This window comes from Corylus avellana, chromosome ca2 (assembly GCF_901000735.1).
Source record: "Corylus avellana chromosome ca2, CavTom2PMs-1.0".
NCBI classification, from domain to species: domain Eukaryota; kingdom Viridiplantae; phylum Streptophyta; class Magnoliopsida; order Fagales; family Betulaceae; genus Corylus; species Corylus avellana.
In genome coordinates this window covers 13,406,620-13,423,673 of record NC_081542.1, presented here as the reverse complement: position 1 = coordinate 13,423,673, position 17,054 = coordinate 13,406,620, and the positions used below count along the sequence as shown (strand labels likewise).

At 35.3% G+C, this 17,054-nt stretch overlaps 1 protein-coding gene and 2 pseudogenes across 1 annotated transcript; 2 read left to right on the top strand and 1 right to left on the bottom strand.

Annotated features, from left to right (window-relative positions):
- Window positions 1-3,371, bottom strand: part of LOC132169084 (probable glutamyl endopeptidase, chloroplastic) — a 22,921-nt pseudogene extending 19,550 nt beyond the window's left edge.
- A 4,484-nt stretch (window positions 3,372-7,855) lies between these two features.
- On the top strand, window positions 7,856-9,623 carry LOC132170837 (protein VAPYRIN-LIKE-like). The gene has a single exon (XM_059581957.1). The coding sequence runs from the start codon at window positions 7,955-7,957 to the stop codon at window positions 9,362-9,364; it is 1,410 nt and encodes a 469-aa protein (XP_059437940.1). The 5' UTR covers window positions 7,856-7,954; the 3' UTR covers window positions 9,365-9,623.
- A 2,788-nt stretch (window positions 9,624-12,411) lies between these two features.
- LOC132168586 (protein VAPYRIN-LIKE-like) lies at window positions 12,412-13,280 on the top strand (annotated as a pseudogene).
- Window positions 13,281-17,054: the final 3,774 nt, after the last annotated feature.

The window sequence follows — 17,054 nt, the reverse complement described above, 5'->3', positions numbered from 1 at the left end:
TAGAGGCACTTCGTTTTGGGGAATTGGTCTTGGGCATGGAACTTTATCTTAACAAAGAGCAGGTAATACTAATTAAGCTTACATCAGTGATTCTCTATTCAAAAATCATTTGGAATTGACTCAAAATGGAATTGACAAAAATACATGTTTTTCGACGTAGGAGCATTCACATTGGGCTAGCCAAAACAACCTTTGATTAAAAAATGATCAACATCCCATTAGCTAATTTTGCAAAAAAATAAAATAAAAAAAATTGTTGAGCTGCTGTTGTGGTGAGCACTGAACACTTAATATATATATATATATATATTATCATTCTCTGTTTTTTATTGCTCTCTTTTCTCTTCTCATTTTCCCTCTCTTTCTTTTCCTCAACTAAAGCATAGTGCCCCTTTTTACACGAACTTTAAAGAATATGACTGTTGAGAAGAGAGGGGATTTTGAAAATAATGATTTAAAGAATATGATTGCCGGAGAAATAATAAAGAAACCATTGATAAAGAACATTTAAATAGAATAGTGTAGGAGGATATATAACTACAATAGAAAGTGAAAAATAAATGTTTTGAAAAAGTATGTAGCTAAAATAAATAAATAAAAATAATTTTTTAATTAAAATGAAAAAAAATAAAAATAAAAATTGAACCACATGTGAATGCTCTAAACTGTGAGCACCATGAATTTCTTCACCCCCACCGAACTTTGGAGCCATATTGACAAGAGAAGACATCATAAAACTAGCATGAAAGCACCATCGGCCAGTTGACTATATACAATTACAACTGGTGTTTGTTAAAGTATTGATTAAGTGATTGAATTTATCTCTTTATCTCATCTTAAGTTTTTGGGATAATTGGTAATTTAACATGGTATCAAAAACAAATGTCTTGAAATCGAACTTTGATTATGTCAATTCACCCCCCATTTAAATTAAATATTTTACGTGTTGGGTCTCACCTATTAAAAGGGAGTTTGAACCCATACATGAGGGGAAGTATTAAAGTATTGATTAAGTAATTAAATTTATCTCTTCCCATCAACTTAAGCTTTTGAGACAAGTGGTGATTTAACTCATAGTTTCATCTAAACAAATGAATAAGAACGTCTTTTGTGGCTACAAACCATGATACAGGTGGCCCATGGAAAATGATATTATGAGCTCATAAGATTTAAAATAATCAATTGAAAATTATAGGCACTTATAGTTTTTATTGGTCAAATGGTGGGTGCTCATGTACGTTGAGGGACAATGGCATTCTACAAAACTAAATGGTATTGAGGTCTCTAAGTGGACCATTTTTTGGATATGTGATCTCAATTTCATAAGTCATCATGATTACATGTGCTTAGCTAATTAGAATTATGTTTAACAATCAATCAAGGGATTCTGGTGGAGCTGGGTTTGATTGTTGAATTTAGTTTCAAGAGCGTTTGCAGCTCCCATATCATCTATAGGCCTTCAAAATATTTGTTCTTTAATAGGTATAAGTTAATATGATAACATTTAAGTAGGGTTTTCACAATTCATCTCCTCTCGTTACCTTTTTATTGCTCATAATTAAAGGTATGAAAAAAAATTGAAAAAAAGAAGAAAAAAAAAAGGTTTGTCTATGACTTGAACAATATTTATACATCACAAATGTATACTACATCTCAAAGACAACCCTTAAAACTATTGTTCGTCAATTGGCCTTGTCTGATAACGTTTTTTCCTTCTTCCTTTTGCTTTTTTTTTAACAAAACAAAAACATTAACAAACAACTCAAAAAAATAAAACATTTAAAATTACTTTTACCATCCAAACACATTTTCAAACAAAAAATAAAAATCTCAAAAAAGCATTAACAGTCAGGAAAAGGAGTGAGGGAAAAGGGAAAAATAAACTCTTCACAAGTACTGAAGTCACAATCCAACACAGACAACAAATAATTTGAAACAAGAGCTTTATTAACGTACAAACAACTAGTGATTGGCAACTCACTATACGCGGTGCTGCAAGTATTGAATTAAATGACAATTGCATAGAGTAAAATTCTTCGTGTTCAAAATCTCCACTAGCAGCGCGCAACTACTTAGCACATTCGGAATATGTTGCCCTTTTGCTTACATCATGTTTCGATGCGTCAAAATCTGCATTTACATCAGAATTATTTGACACACAATACTTTTGCAGCCATCTATCAGTTTCCCAGAGGACATGCATGATACTCTCCCGTACAGATCGAATAGCCATGGCACTCACTAGGCGACAAAGAGCATCGTGATCTTTCAGAGAACTGAAAAAAATGCTCTGACTGCATGGCATGCAAACACAAAATCACTAGGCCACAGATGTTCCAATATTGCTTCAAGCTCAGCTAGTGGAAAGACTAATTTGGAATATTGAAACTACTAAGTTGGTAAGTTTAAATCTATCAGAGCATGTTCCGATAATTCATTAGTTAATGAAAACACAAGAAAAATGTTGAACCAGACAGGACAAACAAAAAACTAAATAGGGAAAATGATTCCTCTTTTACCTACATTGTTAAAGATCCAGGATTATTATCTTCTTCTCCATGGATAAGCAACATTAGCTTCTTAATTTTATTAGCTGACATGAAAGGACTCATCTCCACATAAGTGTTTGTGGCCTCCCAGGGGTGGCCGAAACCAGCCTCAAACCTTTAGGGGTGGTTTCGGCCACCCCTTTTGGCTCCTTGGGGGTGGTCGAGCCACCCCCAAATGGCCAGTTTGGGGGTGGCACGGCCGGATGGGGCTGGCCGAGCCACCCCTATGGGCAAAGAGCCACTCCCAAATGGCCCAAGGGGGTGGCTACGGACACCCCTAGTTTTGTCTCTTTTTTTTAGGGGAAATTTGGGGAAAATAAGACCAAAAAACACATATGCCTCTCACGTGTGAATTTTTCGTCTTTTTAGATGGCAATGAGTGACAGAGGGTTTGAATTGAAATTTTTTTTAAACTTTAGGAGGGTACATTGCAAATTTTTAAACATTGGGGTTCAAATTGAAAAATAAGTCAAATTTCAGAGAGTAAACTGCATTTTTCACAAAACATTACAAAATGGTCAACTAACACAAGTCTGATAGTAGTTGGATTAACAAATAAAGACAACACAAAACATGCAACTTCAAATGTCTTCTTCAGCTGCTCAACATTAGCCTTGCTGCAAGTCCATTAGAAGAAGGGAAAAACGTCAGTACAGCAACAAGACACCAACAACATGCAAGTGCAACTTGAAACTTTATCTGCATCGAACGATACTTATTCTTCTGCCTTTCAAGTTTAAGTGCAAAATTAGCAGCATCAACTTTCATTTTCGACTTGTACTCAGCAAGTTCAATCTTGCATTTGAAGACTTGCATTGCCATTTCAAACTTCAAATCCTACTACCACTCCATCAGCATCACTCGATCACCGCACACACAAATTTCTGGTTCAACTCATTTAAAAAAATTTCAACCACGATTTTTTCCATTTTGCATAATCACACAAATTGAGGTTTAATCCATTACTAAAGGATTTAGGCATAATGGGAAAAATTAAATTTCTATAAAAAATTAAATTTCCAAACATGTCTTACCAAATAATTTACACAGATATAAAACATTTTGCCATAATTTTTAGTTGTGCAAGCTATTTTGATCATTGTTTGCTCCCACATTGGCAAATTGGATAACTCGATCCTGAATCGCTTACCTCACCCTCAGAGTGCTCCATCTTTCACCGTCGTCACCTTACCGGTATTGGGTAATGGGTACTTTCGCCAGTACTGGGTAGTGGGTACGGGCGAAAGTGAGACTCCTTCACTGTTGTGACCTCGTCGCTGGTAGAGGAGAACGTGTGTTGGTGAGACTTTCGTTCTTCGGCTTCGAATGGGTGGAAGCTAATTCCTCAGCTTCGACTTTTGTTCTTCAGCTTGGGTAGTGGGTCTTCAGCTTCATGTGGGTCATGTTGGACATATAAGGTAGTAAGGGTGAGGGTGAGGATGAGGATGAGGGTATAACGGGTATGAACAGGAGGTAAAAAACCACGTGCAGATCAAGTGAGGATGATTCCGTTTGAGGTTAACGATTCAATTTGACTGAGGGATTCAAATTGATTGCAATTGAAAGTTCAGGGTCCCAAATTGTGAGGTTTTAAAGTTTGGTGTATGTCAAATCGCGTGATAATTCAGTGATATAAAATAATGTTACCCCCAATGGCGAAGAGAAGTGGGGGCGACCTGGGGGCGGTCGCCCCTGGTTAAAAAAAAATTAAATATTTTTCTGGCTGAATTGTTTACCGCCCCAGGTAACAATTTTTTTTTTTTTAAAAAAAAAAAAAAAAAAAAGTAAAAAACTCCTCCAGCTGTTTCTGTTTCACATTAAAAAAAAAAAAAAAAATTTGAGAGTAAAGTTTATAATTAAAGCCATTAACGCCATAATTTGTCTTGATTATGACAGCACCCTTAATTTGTCTTGGTTATGATTTAAACTTATTAATTGAGATATATCTCTCATTTTCATTATTTTGTTTATTTTATTCTAAAACAATATTGTTTTTTTTTTTTTTTTTTTTTTTTGTTTGATGTGTTTTATATAGTACTTTGGAATTTTGTCAAGCATCAACGAGTTTCAGAAGATTATTGCCAATCTTAGATTTGTTCTTTTTATTAATTCATTTTAGGCTAATAGCTATCGGAATATGCTAATAATTTTATTATAATATCATTAGAGTATGAGAAGTAAACAATTATTAAAACAATACTTCGTAACAAAACGGAAGATAAATTTCTTAAAGATAGTTTATTTGTCTACATTGAAAGGGGAATTGCTGAAAGCTTCAATTCAGATTTAATACTTGATGATTTTGTTTCTCTAAGACCGCATAGAATACAATTTTAGGCACTTTGTATTTTGTATTTTCCTTTACTTTTGTACTAGTGCCTACATGGTAACTAATATATCAATTTAGCATATAAATATGTTTTTTGTGATACATCATACATATATTGTGGTATAATTTTTTTTTTATTGTATTTACCATATTATAATAAAAATATAATATATAAAGAGAAAAAAAAAATTTATTTATCATTATATTTTATTATTTTACTGACGCCCCCGGTAGAATGAACTCCTGGATCCGCCACTAGTTACCCCTTTTGTATATATATATATATATATATATATATATATATTTTGCTGGGTGCTACACGGATTTCCCTCAAAAGCATGTGGTTGACCACCTCCACCTATTTTGAGGGTGATCAACCACCCCTAATCTGTTTTGAAGGTGATCAACTATTCATTTAGGGGCAATTTAACCCTTCTCAATATATTTTTGGATAGTGAGCCACCCTTAAAAGTCTTAAGCCCCTTATTATGTGGCTTATTCTAAACTACTCTTTACGAATTGCCACCCTATAATTTTTACAACTAGGGCTGTAAGCGAGCAAAGCTACTGGCTCAGCTCGTATAATTTCATTTTTATTATTTTTTACTTTTGTAATGAGAACATGTTAAGTATTTAAAAAAAAAAAAAAAAAAAATTATTTTTATACTATAATATATATCAGTTGAATTATGAATTCTGAGTAATTTAAGATATAAGGTGTCTTGTGTATGTATATGAGTTTATGGTAGTGTGTGTGTGTGTGTGTGTACACTATAAGATAAACATATAAATTGAGATTAGATTATTTAATATTTGACTTAATTTCTCTAATTACTCAAGCAATAAATCTTAACTACAATTAAATAACTAATAATTTTTTTTTTAAAAAAAAAAATTGAACAATCATGACATTTACTTTATATTCGAAATAATTAAATTAAAGGAAAAATATAAAAAAGCCTCTCAAACTATCAGTCGTTTTTTATTTAGCTTAATGTTCTAAAAGTGATAAAGTAATCTCCCAAACTATTAAACTATTCATTTTGGCCACTCCGTTAATCAAAACCGTTAGTTTGGATGAAAATTGCAAAATGACGTCGTTTGGTTATAAATAAATTACTACAATGCCCTTGTATGAATTTTTTTTTAAAAAAATTTAAACAACAAGCAAAACAGCACCATTTTGCCTCAAATTAGGGTTCCCTTAGTAAGAATTGGACGTTTCTTACTCCAAGTCGAATGTGTGATGGTGCAATAATTCCATTTTCTCTTTTATCCCTCCTCTTCTCAACAAACCACCCCCGGACCTGCTTGTATGTCAATCCCAAAGAGGAGGCATGGTCTTCCCATTACCTCTTTGTAGGATACGCGGTGGTGGGGTACAGAGAACGATAGAGCGAGAGAGGTTATGATGATGAAGTGGTGGGTGGATACAGATACCTGCGTACAGCTGTTCAAGGGATTGAAGTTGTGACGGCGTTTTCCTTTTCATTTCCTTCTTCTTCTTCGGGAAACCCAACCACTTTCTCGCTCAATTTCCCAGATTCACAGTATGTTTTTCCATAACAAAGTGTGATATAAGAAAATATGAAACCATAAAAAGGAATTAAGAGGGCGTATATGCAGACAATCCTGCAGTAGGAATAGTAGATAATAAGCCCCCACTCTTTCAGTCTGTCTGCAAATGAACCGCAGAGAGCGAACGCCTGAGCAAGACTCGCTCGCTGCTATTGGGCATAAATCAGAAAAGAGGCCCTGGAATTGAGAGGAGTGAGAGATAGCAGATAATGAAATGGGGAGAGTGGAGCGAGGAGAGAGAGAAAGAGAAAGTACGGTTTTGGGTTTTACCAAAAAAAAAAAAATTGAAATAAGGAGTTAATTTGAAGCAAAACGGCGCGTTTTGCTTCTTGTTTTAAAAAAATAATACTAATAATAAAAAAATTCATACAAGAGCATTATAGTAACTTATCCGTAACTAAACGACTTCGTTTTGTAGTTTCCATTCAAACTAATGGTTTTGACTAACGGAGTGGCCAAAATGCAATAGTTTGGTAGTTTGGGGGCTACTTTATCACTTTTGAAACATTAAGGGACTAAATCGAAAACAACGAGTAGTTTAAGGGGCTTTTTTATATTTTTCCTTAAATTAATTACGTAGCTCATGAACGAACTCGAGTTTGGCTAAAAAATAAATTAATAGATTATTTAGTTCGGTGAAAAACTCGAACTCCGCTCGTGTTCGAAAAAAATTAAAAGAACTGCACTTGAACATTCAATGCTCGATTCGATTCGAGTACAATCCTATGTACAATTATTAAGAATTTCATAAACCTCAATCCCATAATATTATTATTGGACTCTCCCTATTTCTAATGATTGGTGTCTTTGTAATGCAATATCTTTCATTAAAAAAAAAAAAAAAAAAAAGACTATTGTTTGTTCCCTCCTGGCCTCCTACAAAATGCCAGGGTTGTAAGCATTTTCTACAAAGATTCCCAATTCAAAAATGATTTTTTTTTTTTTTTTCTCCCAGTGTATGCTATAGAATATTATTTGGTAAATGACCATGCTAATCAGCTGCTTGTCGGTCCTTTTCTTGGTAAAGGCACATTAAAAAAATGTCCCTAATGTTCCAAACTTCCAATATGACAACCTTATTAAATACACTCACTGTAGAAATTGACAGAATGGTCAGAAGACAAGTTGGAAGTCGTTGATTTTTCACCAATCAAAGTGCCTGCGTGTCTTTCACTAAAATGGAAAGCTACCTAATTGTCTTCCCCCTCTTGAATTAAAGTAATATTAAAGATAAAATCAACAATTAATTTAAGCTCTAATGACTCTTTCAGTCCCCCAACCCAAACCAACCAAACAAACAAGGCATACAATATTAAATTATTAATTAAAATAAAAATAAATAAGATAAGATAATATATTTCTGAATTCTGAATATCAAAAGCCTCTCTCACCATTTTTATCTTCTTCATCTGTCTCATCTGTGTGAAGCACTCAAAGTCTCAAACCCCAATTCCAATTTTCTGCAGAAAAGAGTGGAGCTTTGCCCAGAAAGGGAGCTATGGACAGGCTGGTGCAACCAGACGTTAAAGAGGTTGACTTGGTCTTCAAGAAAGCCCAAAAGTGCACCTCCACGTTTCGATTGACCAACCTCATGCACACCATGGCTGTGGCAGTGTCTCTCACCACCACAAACCCTTGTGCCTTCTCTTTCACCCAACCCTTCTCCATCATCCCACCGCTTTCTTCCTTGTCGTACACCCTCGTCCTGTCCCGGCCGTCGGATCAACCCCCTCTCGCTTCCCCTCCCGATGTCATCACCGTCCGATCGTCCATGCTCCCCACCGGCAAAGCCCACCTCGACGATCTCCGCCGTCTGTTTTCCAAGCCCGGACCCCACGTTTTCCGTGACGCCACCATACCCGTCAACCTTGTGGGTCCCCACGTCGTCGAATTCCTCATTTCGCACCATACCCAGATCCCAGAAACCGATTTCTTCTTCAAGAAAGCCAGTTCTGGGTGTACTGGGTCCCAGCTTACAGCCCTGCTGAGACCCGCTATAGTAAATGGTAATGCAAATTTGGTCACTGATTTGATTGATGCTGGTGCTGATGTGAACGATAAGAATTCAAATCGGCTGTCCATGATTGGGTTGGCCGTTCGTGCCGGTCGTCTTGATGTTTCGAAGATTCTGATAGCTTCTGGTTGTGAAATTGATCATACGGCCGACAGGGTTTTGCACGAGGCGTCGGCCACGAACAGAGTGGATTTGATGGAGGTTCTGTGCGCAGCTTTTGGAGATATACATGTGAATTCGGTCGATTCCGATGGCCGGACGCCGATTCATGTTGCGGCGGTCAGGGGGTCTGTTGAGGCGATAAGGTTTTGCGTGCGGCTTGGAGGGAAAGCTGATGTCTTGGATTGCAATGGGTGGAGTCCGCTGCATTATGCGGCGGCGGAAGGGCATTTGGAGGCCGTGGAGTGTTTGTTGGAAGGCTCTAATGGGAAGTACGTGGTGAATAATGACGGGAAGACTGCTTTTGCGCTTGCCGTGGAGAATGGGCATTTGCATTTGCTGGATGTTTTGCATTTGGGGGATAGGCTGCATAGGGCGGCGAGGGTGGGTGATGTTCATGGAATGAAGAGTTGTCTTGCGCAAGGGACAAATGTGAATGGGAAGGATCTGAATGGTTGGACGCCTCTGCATAGGGCTGCGTTCAAGGGTAGGATTGAGTGTGTGAAGGTGTTGCTTGATCATGGTGCGCAGGTTGATGTTGCAGATGATGCTGGTTACACGCCTCTGCGATGTGCGCTAGAGGCGGGGCATGTTCAGGTTGCGTCGCTATTGATTGCTCATGGAGCTAAGGCGAATGTGAAGAGCCGCAAAGGTGTGGTTTCTTTGGATTTTGATCGTTTCAAGAGTCACCCTTCTCTTGTTCATCCTCTGTGTCATGAGAAAGAACGAGCTTGAATGGAAGACGGATCTTCTGTTTTGTTCAACTTTGTTGTTATTAAGTATTGTCCAATGTGTATATATGGCTTTGTGATTTCTCTCTATAAAATGTGGACTGCACTGAGTGGTTGGTGAGAAAGAGAAGATGATCCGCTTCCAACCATGATGGGCATCTGTTTTAGGGAGGATCATATTGCCCTTGAATCTTCAATCCACTAATGTATACTTTCAGGATTTATTTCACGATTCCTATGCAATCAACTGAGATTTTTGTTTTGATGTTGTGATAATTTGCTCTGTTTCCTGTTTCTATACTTGTTGATTCTTGATCTCATAAAAAAAATTGACTAAATGAGTGTTCTGAAACAAGCTGCATACCTGAATAGATTAGGTTGCCATTGTTGGCTCTTCATTCTGACCAAATGGATGAAATTATGTCTATAATTCAGCAAGTTCTTGCACAATGAATTGAATGGCAAAGAGGATTCATTTGCGAACTTCAAGTAGTTTTGGGCTATGGCCTTGCTGAGTTGCCTTGAGTTTTGCTTCAGTTTGTGTCCTAAGGATATGTTGAAAGTTGTCATATTTCTTGGAGGATAATCCCATAAGGGCATGATTTGAGAGGGTAGGAAAGAGAAAGAAGAGAGAAGAGATGGGAAGAGAAAGAAGTGCAACAGTGAATGAAAGATTCTGCTAATAGTTTCATCAAGTTGATCTGCCTCTTCGAAGTCTCCTTTCTTTCTCTTAGTTTGATACTTTGTCTATAAAATTGTCTGTGTTCCTCAAATTCTGTTAATACAGTTAAAAAAGCGTTTACTTTTAACTTGCTCAAAGAAGACATGATAGTTGAATCTGAATCTATCCCAATCAAACTGACTATGTGCCAAAGAATTTCAGTTGGAAGATGGGGAAGAAGTGGAGCACTAAGAATCTGCAGAAGACAAACTCTTCTTTTAAGAAATTTTGGAGTCAACCTGAATTAGGAGAACGATTGTTGTTGATCATATCACCATCTAACAACAACAACCCAATATAAATTTCCTCATTTTCAGGATAATTCTTCTTGATGAAGATGTAAAAGCTGCTGATAATTGAATCTATCCCAATCAAAATTATATAAACTGACTATGTACCAAAGAATTTCAGTTGGAAGATGGGATGAAGTGGAGCACTAAGAATCTGCAGAAGACAAACTCTTCTTTTAAAAAATTTTAGAGTCAACCTGAATTAGGAGAACGATTATTGTTGATCATATCACCATCTAACAACAACAACCCAATATAAATTTCCTCATTTTCAGGATAATTCTTCTTGATGAAGCTGTTTCAGCTGATCAAGCAATAGCTGCTGATAAGAAATTCCATCCTTCCTACATGAAGGTGAAACTTGGCGCATCTATCTGCAACGTGTTTGCATTAATGTTGATCCTATCATCATCAGACAACAACCCACTACATATTCTCTCATTTTCGGATGATGTTCTTGTTGAAGATGTTTAAGCGGATAAGCAATAGCTGCTAATACTAAGAAACTCCACCCTTCATGAAGGTGAAATTTGGCACCTCTTTGCTTTCGATATATATTTTGTATTTGTTATTTTATAGAGATATGCTATATTACAATAAAAAAACTATTTTTAACTCATAAAAGTCTTAGGTGGCAAGAGGCCACAGGCCCATCAGTGGGTGGGATCACAGCAATTACAGATAGGACCTATGGCCTCTTGTCATATAGGAATTTTATGGGCAAAAAATGATTTTTTTATTGCACTAAATCATTTCTCTATTTTACATTGGTATATACATATTTGATTACCATGTCGTGTAAGAGCATCTCCAGCAGTAAGAGATATTCTACCTAGTCAAAAAGCACAATTCTCTATTTTAGCTACTCATTTTTTAATACCAATTCCAACAGATTCTTTATTTCATTCTTTATTTTATTAAATATTATTATTATTATTATTATTATTTTAATTCGTGACCGCTTTTGCATCATCTTGTAAATTGCAATAGAATTGATTTATGCAGCATACCTGTGTGTTATTTTTATTTTTCTATTTTTAGTTTGTCAATTATATGCATGCTATTCAATTTTTTTTTTAGAGTTTTTAATGATTCAAAAGACTTAAATTTAAATTTATATCATAAATTCATTAACAGAGAAAGAGAAGAGAGAAGAGAGAGAAACATTGAGGGAGGGAGAGAAGAGAGAAGAGAAAGAAACGTTGAGGGAGAGAGAGAAGAGAGAGAAAATAATGTGAAAATAATATTATATTCAACAATCTAGTGTTACAGTTAATAGCAATATGAAACTATTCACTATAGCAGTTAAGGTAGAATAGCTAATATGAAGTTATTCTATTGAAGCAAAAAAAAGAACAAAAATAGCTAAATGTAGCTAATATCTCATTTTTAGCTACACTGCTAGAGATGCTCTAAGCATGTGCAATCACGAACTACGAGTTGGTTATGGCATCCATTTCATGATTAAAATTGGTGCATATATATATAAATTCGAAATTCCATTCATAAATTAAATATTATGCATTTAATTTAAGAAAAAATCATATTTAGTCTTTAGGTTTTCAATTTCAAGGATGAAGCCTCTAGATTTTGCTCAAATTTTAAATTGGTTCTTCTATTACTGAACTGTCAAAGTTGATTTTTTATACGTTAGGGTCCATATAAGCACTCAATATCAATGTTAGCGTCCATGTCAACATCAAAATTACCCTCTAATGCTACAAATCCAAAAGATTAATGATGACAAACAAGATGAGTTTTGATTTTGGAGTTTGAGGTTTTTTTATTTTATTTTATATGAATGAGCGCCTAATGATATTACATTGATATTAGGTGTAATATGTGACGTGACATATGACAGCGTTAATTTTGACCGAGCAACCTATTTAAAATTTGGACAATAAAAACATAATTTTTTTTCTTTAAATTAAATTCGAGATTTCTAAATCCCCTTGCAAAACCAATTTAGAATTAAATAATAAATAAGATGGATATAAATATCAAAGGCTTCGTACACCAATAAGAAGGGCCTCTCACTGCCTCACCATTTACCTTCTTCATCTGATCTGAGTTCCAATTTTCCGGGAGTCATGGACAGGCTGGTGACGCCGGACGTTAAAGAAGTAGACTTGGCCTTCAAGAAAGCCCAAAAGTGCACCGCCACGTTTCGGTTGAGCAACCTTATGCACACCATGGCGGTGGCAGTCTCTCACCACCACAAACCCCTCCGTCTTCTCTTTCACCCAACCCTTCTCCGTTATCCCACCGCTCTCTTCCTCGTCGTACACTCTCGTCGTCTCCCGGCCGTCCAATCAACCCCCTCTCTCTTCTTCCAAGCCCGATGTCATCAACGTCCGATCCTCCATGCTCCCCACCGGCAAAGCCCGCCTCGACGATCTCCGCCGTCTGTTTTCCAAGCCCGGACCCCACGTTTTCCGTGACGCCACCATACCCATCAACCTCGTGGGTCCCCATGTCGTCGCATTCCTCATTTCGCACCATACCCAGATCCCAGAAGCCGATTTCTTCTTCAAGAAAGCCGTTTCTGGGTGTTCTGGCTCCCAGCTTACAACCCTGCTGAGACCCGTAATTGTAAATGGTAATGCAAATTTGGTCGCCGATTTGATTGATGCTGCTGCTGATCATGTGAATGATGACAAGGATTCAAATGGGCTGTCCCTGTCCATGATTGATGTTTCGAAGATTCTTATAGCTTCTGGTTGTGAAATTGATCATAGTTTCGACAAGGCGGCGGCCATTAATATCGATGTGAATCGGTCGATTCCGGTGGCCGGACGCCGATTCTTGTTGTGGCGGTCAGGGAGTTTGTTGAGGCGATAAGGTTTTGCTTGCGGCTTGGAGGGAAAGCTAATGATTTGGATTGTAGTGGGTGGAGTCCGCTGCATTAATGCGAATACAGAGGAAGATAAACAATTAAGTGCAAAGTTTGTGAAAGATTCTGCTAATAATTTCATCAAGCTGATCACTCTGTTCAAAGTTCTATGTTTCTCTTAGTTTTTGATGAAACTGGATTTTGGAACTATATAAATTTAATAATTTAATTTATATTTTAATAGTCTCTACACGCATGAGATTAAACTCTCAATTAATAGTAATAGTAAATGTTTAATATGTAAAATATTTAATTGAGATAAAATGTCAAATTATGAAAAATTAGTTCAACTTATATTTATCTATGAATGATCGAAATATGAAAAATATTTATGTTAAATTACTATTTATCTAAAAATTTTCAATTAATAAAAAGAATTAATAATTCAATTTATATTTTTATTTGCCCATTCTGGATGAGTGTTATCCTTGACTTAGGTCTAGGATGTTCCTCAGTAGTTCAATTACAAGATTATGGTTTCAGCTTTATACTTGTGTCTCGACAAATGAACTGTAGCTCCAAACCGGTATTTATTCGTTTCATCTTGAATTGTCCTTTTTTTATAATATTATTGACGAATTCACAATTGTCTGTAACTTCGTCAATGGCAGTCTCAAATGGATAAATTTTGCTATGATCCGAGTTAGATACTTGTAAAATTGTCATTTCACACGATTTTTAATAAAAAAATATTTTATAAAATTTTGTTAATGCTATTAAAAAAACGCGTATACTTGTTCCGTATTTAAAGAATACGTGACAGTTTTTTTTTGTTCTAATGAAATTTATATAACGTAGACTATATATGTACCACTAGCTTAATTATCAAGAATTTCAGTTGGAAGATGGGGGATGAAGTGGAGTGCTCCGAATCTGCAGAAGACACAACTCTTCTTTAAGAATTTTGTGTAAACTTGAATTAGGAGAACAATTATGTTGATCATATCACCATCTAACAATAACCCGAGATCTAATCACGTCTCTTAGAGATAGAGACAAAACTAAGAATTTTTATCGATATAGACCAAAGTATGAATAAAAATATATATTAAGATAGCGGACCAAAGAATGAATGATAAATATATTATCGAGAAGCAGTAGTACTGTTTCGATGCTTCTAAATAAGGACGTATGTAGTAAGTCAGTCCAGACTTTCACAACGAACAAGGAAAAGGCAAAGCGGCGTGGCAGAAACACGAAAATATATTTATATCGCATTCCCTTTCAATTTATGTTTTACTACATTGATCTGGACTATATGATTGTATTGAGGCAATGAGGCATATTGTTACTTGTCAGGCTGTCCAACCCTTATTAAAACACACAACCTAATATAAATTTCCTCATTTTGAGGATAGTTTTCTTGATGAAGATGTTTCAGCTGATGAAGCAATAGTTGCTGATAAGAAATTCCACTACCCCTTCCTGCATGAAGGTGAAATTTGGTGCATCTGTTTGCAACGTGTTTGCATTATTGTTGATCCTATCATCATCATCATCAAACAACATCTTCTCTCATTTTTAGGATGATGTTCTTGATGAAGATGTTTCAGCAGATCAAGTAGTAGCTACTAATAAGAAATTCCTGCATAAAGCTGAAATTTGGCGCATCTGTTTACATTTTATATATATATAGTTGATCATTACCATGTCATGTACTCATATACAATCACGAAATAAAAATTCAAAAAAAAAAAAAAAAGAAAAAAGAAGATGCTATCATGATGGTTACTGTTTTTGGCTCCTGAAGAACCCGAAAGTCTCATCTTAAAAAAGATTCTTCTAATTTTCTTTGTTGTTTTTAGTGGGATTTTTTTTAAGCAGAATATGGCGAAATCAATGGAGCCAGTGAAAAGTCTAAATGAGTTATTTTAAAAAATAAAAATAAAATAAAATCAAAAAAAAAAACGGGGTTAAATCCATAATTTAATATATTGAATATTTTTTGTGATATAGTCAACTATAAATAGGATTTTATAAATTTTAATTGAAAAAAATTCTTTCTACATAAGCTTACGGATGTCATCAATAATATTCTAAAAGAAATACATATATTATGAGAGTATTTTGTAATATTATAAAGGAGTGATTAACACTATTTTCTATAAACAATGAATATGAATCATTTTCAATCAAAACAAGATTTGACTAGTCCAAAGGGAGAGGGACGTGAAGATATATTGGTAATTTTCCATGTAATAGATTAGGGTTTATAACCTTTGACTTAACCCTAATTTATTTTAATAATATAATTAAAATGACTTTTTTCTCCTTTAGACGTAGGAGCAACGTCAAACCATTGTGTACGTACAGTTTTTCTTTCTCTGTTTATTAATATTCCACCACATTTGTATAGAGTCAACGGTTTTGTCGTGCTATCAAGAGACAAATGTTCGTTATCACTCCGCAGCCCAAGTCAAATAGTGTGGCTAACGAATTCTGCAGCCCAAGTCAAATAGTGTGGCTAACGAATTCCGCAGCCCAAGTCAAACAATGTGGCTCAACCACAAATTGCACTAGTTTTTTTTGGAGTGATTTTATCATTTGGTGGGTTTTATGATTTTATCATTCATGGAACCACAAATTTTAAAACTATATATGTTTCTTAAATGTGTTGAAAAGAAGTAACATTACTTTTTATACTTATTTATTATATTTATACTACAATGAGGATATGATGTACTTTAAGTAATTAATATATAAAACACTTGAAATACGTTATGCCAGCTGGTATAATAAATAGATGTAAATATTAGCATTATATATATATATATATTTTTTCTAGTTGAATGAGAGAAAAATGGTTATGGGGTAAGATCTTTTTCACTTTTGATTTGGATAGAAGAGAGAATGAGAGATTCTATAAAAATGCTTTCAAAAGCAAGATGAGGATGGTCTACTTAGCTAAAACATGTTCACGATAATTGGCACAATGAGACACTTTCAAAGCATTTCAACTTTGAAAGGAAGATAAAAATAAGCTTATATCATAAATACAATTAGCAAAATTCTAAGAAGAGAAAAGAGAAGGATGGTTAATGGCAAGAACAACCAAAAGAGGATCACCCTCCAGCATCAGACTTATGCAACCAAAGAGACAGCCAACCTAGCAGTCAAAAGATCGTGAGCAGCAAAAGCTTCACCTAGGAGAGCATATGTGGAATTAAGGGTAACTTTTGAGTAGCATTACTCTTTGAAAATGTATTTTGTGTTTTGAATTGAAAATGTTTTTAATGTTATATAAAGTTGAGCAAGCACATTTGAGATTTTTTTTTTTTTAACGAAAATTTGTAAATTTCATTAATGAAAAATTAAGAGCATAAAGCTCTTACATCACAGAGTATAAAGTTCTAAAAAATCATAACCAAATGCTATGAAGTTACAAAGTCATAAAAGTGACTTGAAGCTCCAACTAACCCATGTACAATTACAATTAAGGAGCATATATGCTTCGTGCAAACTATATCTAGGATATGGGTAACCCAAGTACAAAAAACAAAAACAAAAATCAAAACAACAAAAAACTAAAAATTTGGCCGTGAGAGAAAAACCCCTACACCAATCTACTCCTCTTTGACCTAAAGGTCAAGAGACAAATCCCTCCTCAGCCCGAAGGCCAGGGGAAAAAGAAAAAACAAAAAAAATTTCACAAGCAGCAGCGGAAGAGCATGACATCGCAGACATCCCTGGAAAACACGCCTTGACTGATGATGACGATCAGATCTAAGGTTGAATAAATTAGATCTGGATCTAGATCTAGATCTACAAACTAGATCTAAAGCAAATCCAC